This window comes from Heptranchias perlo, chromosome 29 (genome assembly GCF_035084215.1).
Source record: "Heptranchias perlo isolate sHepPer1 chromosome 29, sHepPer1.hap1, whole genome shotgun sequence".
In the NCBI taxonomy this organism is placed as follows: domain Eukaryota; kingdom Metazoa; phylum Chordata; class Chondrichthyes; order Hexanchiformes; family Hexanchidae; genus Heptranchias; species Heptranchias perlo.
The window spans coordinates 10,847,683-10,864,517 of NC_090353.1; the positions used below are offsets into that span (position 1 = coordinate 10,847,683).

General features: G+C 40.9%; 1 protein-coding gene across 2 annotated transcripts in view; it reads left to right on the plus strand.

Moving 5' to 3' along the window:
- Positions 1-16,835, plus strand: part of kdm4b (lysine (K)-specific demethylase 4B) — a 433,937-nt gene that overhangs the window by 292,200 nt on the left and 124,902 nt on the right. For both annotated transcript variants that reach the window (XM_067968101.1, XM_067968102.1), the window contains 3 exons: positions 5,658-5,854; positions 10,446-10,681; positions 14,162-14,586. In XM_067968101.1, coding sequence (XP_067824202.1) covers positions 5,658-5,854; positions 10,446-10,681; positions 14,162-14,586 — 858 coding nt within the window. The remainder of the gene's footprint in view (positions 1-5,657; positions 5,855-10,445; positions 10,682-14,161; positions 14,587-16,835) is intronic.

Genomic DNA, 16,835 nt, shown 5'->3' on the forward strand with positions numbered 1-16,835 from the left:
AGGCATACAATACACTTCATAAAATAAAGAATGATGTTACAAGCACCTAAGCGGCACATGCACTGTGGAGTTTTACAGTCTGTGATCGCACAGCATAAATATTTCAGATAGACTGAAGCAAATAAGATGAGGCCCATACAGTGTGTGTTGTGTGTTATTGGATTTGTCCTATAACAGGTGTCAAGAGTGATTGAAAAATAATGCAGGTTCTGGAGGTCCCCATTGTGGTATTAATGAAAAGAGTAAGAGGTTTGAGGCTCTCATTACTGGATTTTATGTTGTGAGTTGTTTTTATGTTTTCCATCTACAGACCATTGAAAGTTTTAAATACTACTCCGAGTTTTCTGGCCAACTGCTGTTTGCTGGTATCTTGATATCCTGCCTTGATAAGGATTTTTTTTGCAGTTATAACAAGTTTTCCATGGCCATTTTAGCACTATCCTTCGCCCATTTGATGCATTCTTAGACAGCTAACTGGAAGTGAACTTGGATAATTACAACAACTACTTTCATTTATATAGTGCGTTTAACGTAGTAAAACGTTCCAGTGCACTTCTCAGGAGCGTTATCAAACAAAATTTGACACCGAACCACATAAAGATATTAGGACAGATGACTAAAAGCTTGGCTAAAGAGGTAGGTTTTAAGGAGCATCTTAAAGGAGGAGAGAGAGGTAGCGAGGCGGAGGGAATTCCAGAGCTTAGGACCTAGGCAGCAGAAGGTATGGTTGGCAATGGAGGAGTGATTAAAATCAGGGGTGCGCAAGAGGCCAGAATTGGAGGAGCACAGAAATCTCTGAGGGTTGTGGGGCTGAAGGAGGCACAAAGATAGAGAGGGACAAGGCCATGAAGGAATTTGAAAACAAGGATGAGTATTTTAAAATCGAGATTTTGCCAGACCGAGAGCCAATATAGGTCAGCGAGCACAGGGGTGATGGACGAACGAGAGTTGGTGTGAGTTAGGATACGGGTAGCAAAGTGTTGGAGGAGCTGAAGTTTAGTATCAAATTGATTTAAACACCTGCTGGTATCTTGATAATATATAAATAATGCTGGTGTTCAAGTTTCTGTTTATTGGTTTGATACATGCAGAGATCTATCTGCATGTTTAAGAGCCTAATTCAAGCTACTGAGAAACTTTACACCCACTTGTAGGGTTTCTGTTTGCCCAATGTGGCGTGCACTAGCATTTTATCACTAAAGGAGACAAATCTGACTTCAATAAGTTCAGCGAGCTTAGGTGCAGGATGGTAGAGCCAAGGCTTGGGACCACCCTTTGAAACACCCAACTATGCACAGGATTGCTGCATGAGTTTAAGCAACTAAGGCTGTACGGTTTACAGGAGCAGACCACTGGTGAGCTTCCTGCAACTTGTCTGGCTAGGACCATTAGGGTTTTGTCTTGCAGGATTATCTGAAATCAACTGGGAAGAATCCAAGTTTCCAGTGACAAGTCGTCCTGTAGATTACATTAGTGGACCAGGCTGGCTTATTTAATCATCAAAAGTGCCCTGAAATACTATGGACCTGCATGGGTCAAGTAACCACTTAGGGAATTTATCACAGCGCGTTCACTTGGTTCTGAACTTCCATCACTTGATTTGTCATCTTGATCCAAAAATGACTCGGTTCCCCTTTCCCAAAGGACGATCATCACTCGTTGGCTGTTAAACAACTGACCAGCATGAGTTTGAGCTATTAGCAAGGTATTAAGAGCTCTGCATGTGTAGTGAGCAGCACAACTTAGTGCAAAATCTGAGAGTTCATGCCACCATCCCCCTGATCTCTGCATGGACACACACCATGTGCCACTAAATGGTGATTCCTTCTGTTAGAAGGAGGAAGCTTCAGCAGTAGCTGCTTGCCTCTCGGCTGTGCATTCATAGTAGTCATCAAGCCTGGATGTACAAGTACATGTTCTCATACCCAACCTGGAGGTAACAACAAACACAGCTGTCATCCCTTTGTCAATTGCTTTGTGGACATCTGCCTTCTGCTGGTAGAAGAACCTACACAGGGCAGCTTGAGTTGCACTGTCTACCTTGATGTTTTAGATATCCAAGTCCACTGTCACAAATTAGGCTTTTTCATCATTAACTGCTTACTCGTTAGCTTGGTAAAGGTGCTTGCCTGCCATGAAGCTGACTCCCCCTTCCATGGTACTCCACTCCAGGTTAATGGAGGCTAGGACCCATCCTGCCTCCCTGCAACCGCTTCCCCTTTTTGCCACAAATTCTCCTCATAGCTTAGTCTCGTATTTCACACATGGGCTGCAGGAAGCTCTTCCTTTGCATGCCGAGTTCTAAATCGTGACTCTGAAATGTTTGGGCAGACATCTTCTATACACAAGCTTAACCTACATGGGGTCTTTGTTATCAGTGAAGAAAGACTAGAATGACCAAACCTCCTCCCTACCCCCCCCCCCCCCCCCCCATCCTCAATGCAAAGAGGATTATGTCCAGGCTGAAGTTGGCATTAACCATGGTCCCCAGCTACTGATGTGAATCAACAGTTTGGTACGCCTTGAATTTTCTAGTTACTACTTTTGAGATTATCTCAAGTCTTGTAAGATTATAATACTGCACTTGGAGCTACCCATCCCTTGGACATATTATAATCTCCAGTTAATATTTTCATTGAGAAGCAAAGTTCCAATGCAGATTAAGCTTGTGGCATAGAAGACGTGTCCTACAGTATTTAATGGTTTAGAACTAGACATGCAAAGGAAAGACTTCCTCCACCCCATGTGTGAGAATAGTAGGAAAAACTTTGCTCCATAATCTTTACTTTCAAATATAGAAATGTTTGCGACAGTTGGGTTAGGACAGTGTTCCGTCTACCTAGGCACATGCCTGATTCAAAATTCGAATACAGGGAAGAGGCAGAATGTATAGGACAGTAATGATGCCTTACACTTGTATAGTACCTTTTAATGTAGAAAATACCCCAAGGCGCTTTGCAAAGAAAGAAGAAAAAAAAGAAACAACTTGCATTTGTATAGTGCCTCATCATATCTCAGAAATTCCCCAAAGTGCTTCACAGACAATGAATTACTTTGAAGTGCAGTCACTGTTATTATGTAGATGAACACAGCAGCCATTTTGCACGCAGCAAGGTCCCACAAATGGCAAAGGGGTGAATTACCAGTTAATCTCTTTTTTTGGTGGTGTTGAATAAGGGAAGGAAACATTGACCAGGATACCAGGAGAGCTCTGGCTCAGGTGGATATTAAAGATTCTGCAGCACTTTTTGAAGAGCAGCAATGGGGCTTAAACATCAGAAACATGATGCAGACCCAAAACACACTCACTCACTCTCTCTCTCACTCTCTCTCTCTCTCTCTCTCTCTCTCTCTCTCTCTCTCTCACACACACCCACTGAGGCCGTGAAAGGTGCTATCTTAATGCAGTCCTTTCCTTTTTCCAACTCCACTACATTTTATAACATCAAAGGAAGCCGCTCAGCCTGTCACCTCATTCCACTGCCCTTTCCCTGTACCCTTTCAAATTTTCTTCTTCAAATATTTAGCCACTTCCCTTTTCAAAGCTGTTACTGATCTTGCTTCCACCACTGTTTCTGGTAGGACATTCTATGTCCTAACAACTTACTGAATAGAAAAAAAAATTCTGCTAAGTTTTGTTCTTTTGGTGATGAACTTACATTTTTGACCTATAGTTATAGACTCCAGCCAGAGGAACTAATTTTCTTCGTAATTTTGAACAGCTCTATTATAATCTTATAATGTTCTTTGATCTAATGAATAGTCACTCATTACTTAGGCCTCTCATTGCTGGGCTATCTTAGTAATTTCTTCTGCACCCATTTTGGGATTTTGGACTATTTGATCTAGTAATAATTTGTATTAAAATGTTGCTGTTAAGTTAAATTTAGCTTAAGAGATTAAATCCAAAGAGCACACAGTCGAAACATCTGTCCATGATGATGATTCTGGCATACAACATCAGTTTGAGACAATGAGGCTAGTTAACACGTTCCAGAGAGGAAATTGAATGTAATGTTTGAATGGCTTCATTCATATGAGCCCTGCAAGGGAGGGGAGCGGGGAGAGGGGGTGGTGGGCCAGAGAAGTCCATACTTTGACTTTGAAGGGTGGTAGCCAGTTTGCTTGGCAACTCACCTGGCCGATCCTGGACTCTCAAAGCTGAGGGAGGGTCAGAGGTCAAATCTTTGGCTTCTAGTCTAGTTGGGGCAAGCTGACAGTCTGCAGTAATCGGGAATGGAAGTTAGACGTGGTGATGAATCACTTATATTTAATGCCAACTATTTTCATGAAATTGCGAGTTAGTAAAGTCAGATTAGACCACTAACGGGGTTAGCATGATGTGCTTTATTTTTCTGTTATGAGGAGCATTATGAAATAGTTTTAAATTTATTGTAAACTTTATCCTAATCATTGATATAATACATGTAAGATAAACCTGCATGTTGGTTATATAGTTGGCTTTGTCTAAATAGTGTTCGTCGGTGTGCCCTCTGCAAAATGCGAGAAATGCACGTAGGGGAATACACGAGATTGCAGTATCTGGTTCACACAACAAGAGGTTTCATTGTTCTGACCCCCAGGTCATAATATTGTATGGCTAGATATTGGGCAATAGAGATAAAGTTGTGATCAAATGGGATGTGAGAGAGAGACCAGTGACTCTGAACAGAAGAGAATATCTAGTGCAGACCCAAAATTGTAACATTCTCATCCCTGGTACAATCTTACTGAGTCGATTCTGCACTATTTCCATGACCTTGACATCCAACCTAAAGTAAGGTGCCCAAAACTGGATTAACTAGTGTTCGAACTAGTGAAATTGAATGGGCCCTCCAGGAAGTGGATCCTGATTTTTAAAAACTCTATCACCCACTACTGCCAACCTTATGCTTTAAAACCTCACTCTCCAAGAAGGGTTAATATAAATGACAGTTTTAAGGAACAAAGCCACTCGGTGTTCTTCATCTCCAAGCTCTGATTGACTCCATTTATCGCTCACTCATGGGCATATACAGCAACCCAATGCTCCTCCAGTGGTTAGGTGATAACCCAGGTGCTGCTGGCTCTCAAATCTGCCTTTGTAGGTGGTAAGTTGTGGTGTGTTAGGAACTAGGCATGTAACTGCAGTAGCCACACATCCAGGAGAAGAGCATCGCAAACAACAAACAGCAAGTAGTGCTCGTAGCAACAACCAAGAGGGGAAGGTACCTATAGTTATCACTGGGGCTCTTTTTTTCCTGCCCCTGAGATTTCCATTTGGAGTTGGTCCAGATTTAATCCCTGCTGTTTGGCACCATCACTGCTCTGCTTTGGGTCCAGCTACTCCCACTGTGTTTCCTGTCCATGCAGCCCTTACTGCATCTGGTGCTCTAAATCCTGTCTGACTCCAGTAAACTGCAACCTAGTCCCTTAACCATTCTTCTAAACTTGTCTGATGTGCAGTTGTGTGGAAACCACCATACTTTACTCAGCACTTTACAATGTATTAGACTTTGCTGAAGTTTACATTATTAATAAGGGTGTAAAAGTACCTCAGAAATTGGGTATACTTTTGTACACTGAATATGAAATCTTGATACTGATCAGTCTGTGCTATGTATATTTAACCTGTTTTTTGTTTGTTCTCCCTTTTCCCCCTTCTCCCATGTATATAGTGTACCTGCAGGAAGGACATGGTGAAGATATCTATGGATGTGTTTGTGCAGCTCCTTCAGCCTGATCGTTATGAGCTATGGAAAAGTGGCAAAGACGTTGTCACTATTGATCACAACAAACCAACCGCCTTATCAAGCCCTCAGATGGATGACTGGCTGGAGCGGAAAGCATCTTTAAAAGCTAAATGTATCCGAAGGTAATGGTTGTCCCTTCATCTTTTCATCAATTCAGAATTTGACTCTTGGGAAGGCAATAGCTTTCTGCACTGTGGTTACTGTAGATAGATTTACAGTTGAATTAGTTTATACCTCAAGCAGCCCATCCAACTGCGTTGTCCTCTCGCTAAGTATGCTGGAAACTGTTAACTGCCCTTCGCTCCCATAAACTCAGTTATCACTAGAATTAATGTAAGGATGTTTTGTATGGACATGGAACATGACAAGAGTGGGAACGAACTGATAACTGCATCTGTCAGGTTGGAGTCACTAACTTTCCATATTTTAGTAACTTGACCTCCAATTCCTCTCTCAAACTTAGAAGATATATTATCCTATTGAGTATAACCTGACTTAATAGTAATTAGATGGCTCCAGTAAATGTATTTTGTTTCATGTTGACTGCAACACATGTTATTTACTGGCCAAAAGGGACAGGCTTATGCCTGCTACCAGGTCTCTGCTAACCTATTCTCTTAATCCAGACCAGCAGGTGCACACAAGTAACCCATGCCACCTTGCATTGTGTGTTTTCTTTGGTTCCTTTATTCTTTTGTCTTTGTGGAAAATCACCTACCATCTGCTTGGTGCCTCCACCCTGAGAGTATGGCTCAAATCATGTATTCATGTGGGGAATTGTAAGTGCAGGCTGGATTCCCACCAGTCTGTGGCATAGTGTGTAAGAGGACATGCAAATGGAGTCAATTACATAATAGTTTATTCCCATTAACATAATGAGTATAGCCCCAATTTGAGAGTCATGACCTGTGCTCGTTTCACCTGTAACTCGAAGCACAGGTCCTATCTTCATCAAATTGAGCTTATACTTGCCAAGTTATTGGTTATAAATGATCAAGTGGGTAATTCAGAAGAATTGAAAAAACACTTTCCCCAGTAACTTGAAGTGAAAGTCCTATCTCTGTGAAATATGGAAAATGGAATTATGCTGTTGGGATAACTGATTGAACTATGCTTGAGAGAAATTTCCTTATGTAAATTAGATTTCTTCATAGCTGAAATATTGTTAGATTGTCAATACATTCATCATTATGCATAAATTTAAGAAACACAAGACCTCTAATGGATGTGAATTAATGTACTGGTTACTAGAAGCAAAGGAACATTATGATGAACATAAAGACTTCTGAATATTTCTTAAGGTACTATTTAAACGTTTCTTGAAATTGAATGTAGGCGGGGATCTGATGGTCAACTTCCATTAGTGGCTGTTAACTCACTCTTTCTAAATATTTATGTAGCCAAATACATTTTGAATGACATTGTCACATACAGTCTCACGCCTTTCACATAACATTGGCACAGCGACCTGCTTTGGCATTGGCATTAGTATTAGTCAGTGAAGGAAGTACTGTCAATGATAATGAGCTAGATTTTGCTGTCAAAATAGCAGTGAGGCTAATGGCGCTCGCTGTTATTTATGCGCAAATGGTACAGCAACTTCAGGCGAGGGGCAGATGCGCAGTTAAACGCAAATATCCAAAAGTTGCTGTCGGAGCTGCGCCGTTCTGTTGTTAGCTTCACGAAAACGACATCTCGCTGTCTGCCTCACCATTGAAACGCATTGAATGGCGGGAAGTTGCTGTATTTGTGCGGTAGATAGGAATGAAACTTGCCTCAGAGTTAAGTCTTGCCATTTCAAGTGTAAGTACCATTTTAACCTCGTGATAGCTATTAATTATTGCCAATTAACTCCTTTAGCACTGAAAATTAACTATTACAAGTGTGGAATCTCATTCCTTGAGGTATTAATTGTTGGAGATTTTAAAAATTTTAAGTTTTTTTTTGCTTTTTCTTTCTCTCTCAATTAATCCAATCTTTCTTTCCCCCTCTTTATTTCTCTTTGTACCTGATTTGACATTGAATTCACCCTCTCCAATTTACACTTCCTTCTCAGTCCTTCAATCTGGATGGTTAAGGAGATACACAGTTGCTTGCTCTGTTCACTCAGGTCCCAAATGCCCTGTTTCCTTCGCTGTGCCGTTATCAGCTCGCACTTTCAGCAACTTGCCCCACAAACAATGTAAAAACCTAAACATGCAAGGGTAAGTCTAACTGGATGCCCTGCTGCTGCTAAATCTGGCCTATTATCTGTAGTCAGGAAGAGTTCACAGCACAATGGCAGAAGCTATACGTGTGCTGTCACTTGCAAAATACATGGGACCGGGAGTATTTACAGTGGAAAGAACAAGCCGATGTAATGGGCTTTGGCTAAGGTGCTGTGTTGATTCAGGGTAAATGGGATAAATATTTAAATAAGTTAATTACAGTTTCAAAACGATCATAAGCATCCCTAACACTACCTGTGTCTGCAAGGGTGTGCAACCTGCATTTAGGCCTCTCTCAATGCTACCTTGAAAGCAGCTGCTGGAAGGTGGGCAAGAGCAACCAGGGTACACAGTCCTCTACCTTCCTTCCCCAACTTTAGCCTTTTCCCATAGTAGGGAAGCACCTGGCCTCTGCTCACTACCTCCCCACAGTAGCAGGGCTAAGATAAGCACTCTGAGTGCAATGAGCATGGCCATGAACATATCCCGCCACTCGTATGTTCCAGCATGCTGTGGCACCAAACCACACTTGTTTCAGATTCCTGAGACCACAGATTACAGGGACAGGGCTGCCTGACACTCAAAACTGAACAAGTGAAAGGGGTTTTTATATTTTGTCCATCCTTGCCCAAGCCACTATCTGTAACCCCTCGTGAAAATGGATCGTTCCAATGAGAGCTTAAATCACATGTCCAAACTGAACCCGGAAAAGTATTGGTAGTAGTCATGGAGATGGTTATAGTCTGGCCTGTGTGAAGGAGACCACTGGGGCCACCACTTTAAGAAAAAATAAGGTTGGGGAGCAAGAGTAGAATATGAATATGAATGTTCTGAGTACTGATGGACAGGTAACACATTCCTTATCTGGCATGTTCTAGTACTGTACATCTTTACTACAGTGCAGCTGTCCAGTAAGATACATCATCAGTTTGACTCTGTAGTACAGATGAAGGGCAGCATGCACTTAGTGACTGATGATTTAAAATATGAGTGCTGCATATGAGGAAAGGGAAATGGCTGTGAGCAGAGTACCAGATGTCATTCCATTTAGCTTCACTACTCAAGGTGCCACTTGAGGTTCTTCCTAATGTAGTCTCTTTTCCTGAGAAGCTGTTGAATGGTGCAGCCCCAATATATATATATATATATATAATATATATATATATATACACGCATATTTATATTTTTATATTCACGTAATTAAAAGTCTTGTGTCTGTCAAACATCTATAACGCATGGGAAAATTTGCTATCAAGCTTCAAAGTGCCCATCACACTTGCCTAATTGGCTCAAATAACTATCTGTTAAGTTGGTTCACTCAAATAAAGATGGCTAAAAGCTGCCGGCCATGAACCAGAAATCCAACACCCATGAAATCATTCAATATTTTTTTCAAAAACCCAATTAGGAGCCTGAAACTGCCATATATAAACCAATCAAATTTTTTTTTCAAACTGCTTTCTGGTGCCATTTTCCTGCCTTACTCAGGTCAGTGTATATACAGTTAAAATAATATAATGTAACTAAATTGTGCTATTCTGAAAAAATCATTAAACTTACTCACAGAATTTCTAATATTAGTTAACTTTGTTAGAAGTTTTGTTTCCACAGGTCTACCCTTCTCTGCAGCCTGAATCAATATTAGTAACGTGTAATGATTTTTAACTTGTCAGTCATGTGATATATTGCTTCTGTAAATTTGCTAGATTACAGTGGTGGGCAAACTACTACCCCTGTCCTTTTTAGGCTGCTAAGAGACTATGGTAAGCAGCACTTCAGGCCTTCAGCTACCTTTAACCAGTGCTGTGGCAAATCTGCTATCTTATAGTCACAATCATTTGAGGTATCTGCTGTTGGTACACTATTGACTGTTGCTGTTCAATGTAAAAATAAATGTATTGTTATGTCCTTTTTCAAAATATGTGTGTGTGTGTAAATATATATCCCGTATAGATTGAATCCATCTTGGGAAATAGAATTGTGGAATGTGTAAGCACACTAACTGACCACCAGATTTGTGATGGAGTTTTTCTCCACATGAGCCACCTAATCTAATCCCACACCTGCTCACTCCCCATACCTATTAATAGTTCTCTTTTTCAAGCAATTATCTAATTTACTTTTAAAAGTACTTGTGTGCTTCAACAACAGTTTACGGCAGAAAAATCCACATGGTGACCACCCTCTGTGTGAAGAATCTTTTTCCAACCTCCCCTAATTCTTTTTGTGATTATTTTAAATTTGTTCCCTCATTAACATCTCACCAGCCAGTGGTTATCTAGTTCCATCATATTCCTCCATAATTTTGAAGACATTCACCAGGTTACTCCTCAACTCTAGTGAAGAAAGCCGTAACTTCTCAAATCTTTCTTTGTAAACCCACAATTGTCATTTGCGTTAATATGCACACACCTAAATCAGACACTATAACTGTACAATTGAGATGGTTTGTCAACTTTATTTTTTCTTCACTTCCCTATCTTCACCCTTTAAAAATATGCTGCAGATCCCATCGGCGAAGAACCCAGACCAGGAGGCAGAAAACTGAAGACCAGAGACCATTAAGTGAGACTCCTACTGAAGAAACCTCTGGAAAAGAAGTGACGGAAGATGAAGTCAAGGTCAAGGAGGAGCACAAAAGAACAATGGACACAGAAGACGACAGCAAACCCAGCAAGGTTACAATCTTGGAACTAGGCCAAGGTGACATCACAGAAAGTTTGTTTGATCACCGTTTTTCAGGTGTGTGTGAGAGACTGCTGTTTTTCTTTCAAATGAATTTTTATATACATACGTTGCAGTGGGGATTGATGGTGCAGGTGAATCGTATATTTTCCCTCCGTACCCAATGAACGTGCATTAAGTTTTCACTGATATAGTATGGAATGGAGTAAAGATGAAGTGATTCAGATCACTGGTGGAGCTACCTGAGCAATGGGTGTACGGCTGATATCAAAGTGCATGCCTGTGTGTTTTTTTGGTCCATTTTCCCCCAAGTCCCTAAAACCTTATGCTATTTTCAACTCTGTGATGCTGAATCCTTAAGTACACTTCCCGGAGGAATAAATACGCATAAATGGATAAGCATAATAAATTGAATACCAGAAGACAGCATAATTCTGTTTTTTCCCTCTTGGGTGAAGCTTTTTGCTTGTCAACATGAAGAATGTCAGTGCTGTGCATTGAAACACTTTTCCACTTTATAAATACTATGTCAGCATCTAACATTCTCATGTTGCGTATAAGCACAGGTTAACTGCAAAGTACTCTACTGTTCTCCAGTAATGATGTTCATTCCGCTATCGAGACCTTTTCTACAAGACCAATGTGACTTTCCATTTTCCACAATTTCCATGAAATTGTGAATTAGCAGTAACTTACAGGAAGTTTTGTGCTGTGCAGTCACATTATTAAATCCAGGGAAGAAAGAGAAATACACACATATGTGCATGCACACTTATTTGACCCCATCGATATAGGCTGAATTTAAACCCAGGCTCCAACTGTTCAGACTCTGAAGAATACATGGTTCTTGTTCCTTCCACCGTCACCGGACATAGATCAAGTTCCAAGTTTCAAGAAGTTGGGATCTGAAAAATGTGAAAGCCAGTTGGTGTACCAATGAATTCCCAAGTATTGTTTAAATTGTTCCCTCCCACCTCCTCCATTAAAATTTAAAGCAAGAAACTTCTCAGAAATGCCATTACAATGTTTGTGGTTAGTAAGATATCTCAAAGGCATAGACTACAAGCTGAAAATTGCACATTTAGCATTTTCGTCCCCCTTAGAGAAGACTATTGTGGAATTTTATTATTGCTATTTTTAAAACAAAATATAAATTGCACTTGGAGTGCCTGTGGGAATACTTGATCTGAAAATTCTTGGGCTTTACTGGACACCACTAACGTCATTGCGAAACTTTGTCAGATGTCCCAGAATTTTAGGGCATCTGATAGACCGTCTTGAGAATTATCTCTGAAAACTTCAAGAGGCAGCATTTTGAACATTCACAGTACTCACAGTTGAGGACATTAGCTTGCCAGAAAGTACAGATTGTTACCTTTTTGTTTTGCAAGAGACATTTTAAATTGAGCGAGTTCTTGGCAGACCAGTTCATGCTTTCTTGTGTTGTACCACTAAATGTAACCTTCACTACAGCAGTTGAAGTCTTTCGCCTGTGCAGTTGATTGGGTTTATTGAGATTTAATTAAATGCAATGGACCAAAAAAATCTATCTTATGGGAAGGCCAGTGGCATCCTGACTAAAGTACAGTGGAACCCCCATTATCCACACTCCAGTTATCTGCCAGAATTTTCTTGGGACAAGTTACGTCGACTACATAATGTATCACTTTTGTTCTCTATTTTATGATAAACAAAATAACATCATGTTTCTCTTGTTATTTGTTTTCACTCCTGTAAAGGGGTATTGCCGTATAATATGTGAGACCAAAATCTCAGGACTTGTACTTATCTTTAAATTCCATTATCCAAGGGAGTGAGTGGTGGGGTGGGGTCACTTCCATTACAGTGGATAATGCAGATTCTACATCCCTGCAGTCATTGCCTCAAGCACCAGGGATGTTTGATTTGGGGGACCACAATTGCCAGTCGTAACCTTCTGTTTCAATTTAAAGTAAGACTGGGCAAAGCCTCATTTATTTTCCACATTCAGTGAGACTAGCAATTTGCTCACCTTCATGCCTTTACGCTACTGTCCTTGAAAACTGACATCTGCTTTCTTTGCTCAGCCCATATGTTATTTTGGTCTCGTTGCTTGAGCTTTACAAATGCTGCTCAACACTGAGCTTTAATCCTACTGAGCATAAAACCTGGAACATGGTCCTCAATGGAACAACCAAATTAAAAGTTTACATTCTGTGGAGTTGAGGGACAGAACAAGTGCAACATTGGACTAATAATTCCTGCATTGATAAACTGGCATTGGACCTGCAGAGTAGGTGTAATTTACGAATTAAACAATAGTGAAAACATTTAAAGAAGGATCATTGTTGAAGTCTTTTTGGCATAGCAACTGTAACAGTGTGCATACCATAGTCCAGAAGTAAAAGAACTTTTACTTTATTGAAGTACTTTAGTTCTCTTCAGTAGAAGGTTTGACATTTCAAACTATTTGGGCACATTGTTCCATGGTGAATGTTTTATTGAAGAAGACTAGAAAATTGTCATAAACTAAAGATTCTCCTTGAAGTTAAGACTGTTTCTGTGGATTTCATGTTCTGTACTTTTAGCATCTCAATGGATTTTAATAATAATCCATAGCAACTCAACCTTTTCTTTTTCTTAATCTTGAATTTCTTTCCCTTTTATGATCCAGTTTCTCTTGGGTCCAGGTGAAAAACTTTACCATGATCACTCCCACCACAGCTGTTCTGGAATAGGGGGATTGGAGAAAGTCTGACAGAGAAGTGGTGTTCCGGGGTAATTGGTGGGGCAGGATAACTGTGGCTCTCTGAACATAGCACTGTCTGAGTCAGAGAAACATGACCTACCAGGCTGCTTGTCTGTAACTTTTACCTTGCTTAAAGAAAACTTTCTTGTGAACCATTGAGCTGTACACTTATTGGAAAGAGAAAATAAATACTTGCATTTAAATAGCGCCTTTCATAATCTCAGGATGCCCGAAAGCCTTTTACAGCCAGTGAAATACTTTTGAAGTGTAGTCACTGTTGTAATTTGGGAAACGCAGCAGCCAATTTGCGCACAGCAAGGTCCCACAAGCAACAATGTGATAATCACTAGATATTCTGTTTTTAGTGATGTTGATTAAGGGATACATATTGGCCAGGACAACGGGGATAACTCCCCTGCTCTTCTTCGAAATAATGCCACGGGATCTTTTACGCCTACCTGAGAGGGTAGACGGGGCCACGGTTTAACGTCTCACCCAAAAAACAGCACTCCCTCAGTACTGCATTGGAGTGTCAGCCTAAATTTTATGCTCATGTCTCTTAGGTGGGACTTGAACCCACAATCTTCTGACTCAAAGGCAGGAGTGTTACCACTGAACCACACTGACACCTAAAATAAAATGCTTGGTTCTTTCTTCTCTGTAGAGAGTTCCATATTTTTGCCTACGTCAAGAGATCTTTTGGTGCTTGTACCAGTGTATTTCTAATGTCTGTCATTTTGATTGTAAATTGGTATATAAACTACAACACATAAGGTCTTAGGTGTACATTTTTCTTCTTCTGTGAACAGCAAATGGTAAGCCACTGAAAACATATTCTCGTTCCTCAAAATCCAAAATTGAAAAGAAAAAGAAGCGCGTGGAAACAGACACAACAGCAGCTACCTCCAACGATGGCTCCGAACCCTCCAGAGCAGAATCATCACAAGCCGATTCTCCCTCTGCATCAGCAAGTATGCTCTCGGACAACTCCGCTGCTGAAGATGAATTCAAGCCCAGAGCCAAAACTACCATGGTGTACGTGCTCCCGAAATCGAAGAAGGTGGTGTTCGACAAGGAGCGCATGTCCTGCCAGCAGGCGTTTGAACGGTTCGCCACCAGGAACAAGGTACCAACGTGGAAGGAATCGGAGACGAACAACGAGGGAGTCACAATGGAGGAGGAGACGAGTGACCACGAAAGTGTGGATGTCAGCTTCGAAACTACTGAAATACAGGTATATAAATGAAGGGGTTTAATTACTGGATTTATACTGAATTCTTTTCATAGAAGCGGTATCTATAATATTCACTGTAATAGAACATAGCGAGACATTGGTAGTTGTTGAGAAGTTTACGGTCAATTTATGTACCCTCCTAGTAATGGAAAACGGATCTAAAATGGGGTAAAATCCTAAGAATTTGAGGGAATAGCTGCCATTTTAGCTTGTGGAGATATATTGCCAGATAGTAAAAACAGAAATTTCTGTATACAGACAGGAGTTTTGAATATCAAAGACAGTGGCAGCATTGTATTTGTACAATTAACATGGTTTCAAAGGTTGAAAGCCTTGAGAAGTGTCATTTTAACAACCTAAAAACAATTAAATCTCATCAGCACCTGAGCTTCTGTAGCAAATGGATACACTGAAAAAACCATCAGTGTGTCTGAGTAGGTCAATGTGAACAGTCTGTCTTTGAACAGTAATTAATCAGTTGATTTTAAATGATTCAATCTGATCTTAGAGAAAAAATAACCAGGGACAGTACAGACAACATGCTCAAGTATGTGGGATTTTTTTTTTCCCTAGTTCCTTGCTGAATCAGATGGTGGCGGTTTGAGTTCACTACTGAGGGAGTGCTGCACTGTCAGATGTGGCCTCCTTCAGATGCAGTATTGAACCAAAAACCTGTCTACCTGCTCTGCAGGTTCAGATGGGCGTCGAAGATCCTATGGTACTATTCGAAAAACCGCAGGAAATTCTAGGTGTGCGTAGAGCAGACAGGTTCTCCGTTCAATCCCTCACCTGAAGGAGGCCATGTCTAATAGTGCAACACTCCCTCAGTAGCGAACTCAAACTACAAGAACCTGATCCAAAAGCAAGAGGACTCGGCTGAGCCAAACTGGTTTTGTATGTCCTTTTAAAATGCCTCAAATCTAAATCCTTTGTCCTTGTTTTTAAATCCCTTCTCTCCCTTTTTTATTTGTTCATGGGATGTGGGCATCGCTGGCAAGGCCAGCATTTATAGTCCATCCCTATTTGCCCTTGAGAAGGTGGTGGCAAAGCCTTTAACTGGCTGGGTCCCACTCTGGAGCTATCTCCTTAAACCTTCCACCTCTTCTTTTTAAAAAAAAAGCTCCTCAAAATTTATCTTTGATCAATCTCTTGGACACCCCTCCTGATTTCTCCTTTCTTGGCTCGGCATCCATATGCCCATCTGTAAAGCATCTTGGGATGTTTCCTACATAAATAGAAGTTGTTTTATATATTTCTCATTTATTGTAGTAAACTGCAGCGCAATTGATGTATGATTCAGCTCCTGTTGTGGGAGTAGAATTAGGATACGCAGGTTCAGTGGTAATTTTCATAGAAACATAGAAAATAGGAGCAAGAGTAGGCCATTCGGCCCTTCGGGCCTGCTCCACCATTCAAAATGATTATGGCTGATCATCTAACTCAGTACCCTGTTCCTGCTTTTTCCCCATATCCCTTGATCCCTTTAGCATTAAGAAATATATCTATCTCCTTCTTGAATGCATCCAATGACTTAGCCTTCACTGCCTTCGGTTCTAAATGGCATACCCCGTATCCTGAGACTGTGACCCCTGGTTCTGGACTCCCCTGCCATCGGGAACATCCTCCCTGCATCTAGTCTGTCGAGTCCTGTTAGAATTTTATATGTTTCGATGAGATCATCTCTCGTTTTTCTAAACTCTAGTGAATATAGACCTAGTGGACCCAATCTCTCCTCATACGTCAGTCCTGCCATCCCAGGAATCAGTCTGGTAAACCTTCGTTGCACTCCCTCCATGGCAAGGACATCCTTCCTCAGATACGGAGACCGAAACTGCACACAATACTCCAGATGTGGTCTCACCAAGGCCCTGTATGACTGCAGTAAGACACCCCTGCTCCTGTACTCAAATCCTCTTGCAATGAAGGCCATCATACCATTCGCCTTCCTAACTGCTTGCTGCACCTGAATGCTTGTTTTCAGCGACTGGTGTACAAGGACACCCAGGTCTTGTTGCACCTCCCCTTTTCCCAATCTATCACCATTCATATAATAATTTGTCTCTCCGTTTTTACAACCAAAGTGGATAACCTCACATTTATCCACGTTATACTGCATCTGCCATGTTCTTGCCCACTCACCCAACTTGTCTAAATCACATTGGAGCCTCTTTGCATCCTCCTCACAGGTCACATTCCACCCCAGCTTTGTGTTGTCTGCAAACTTGGAAAATGTTACATTTAGTTCCCTC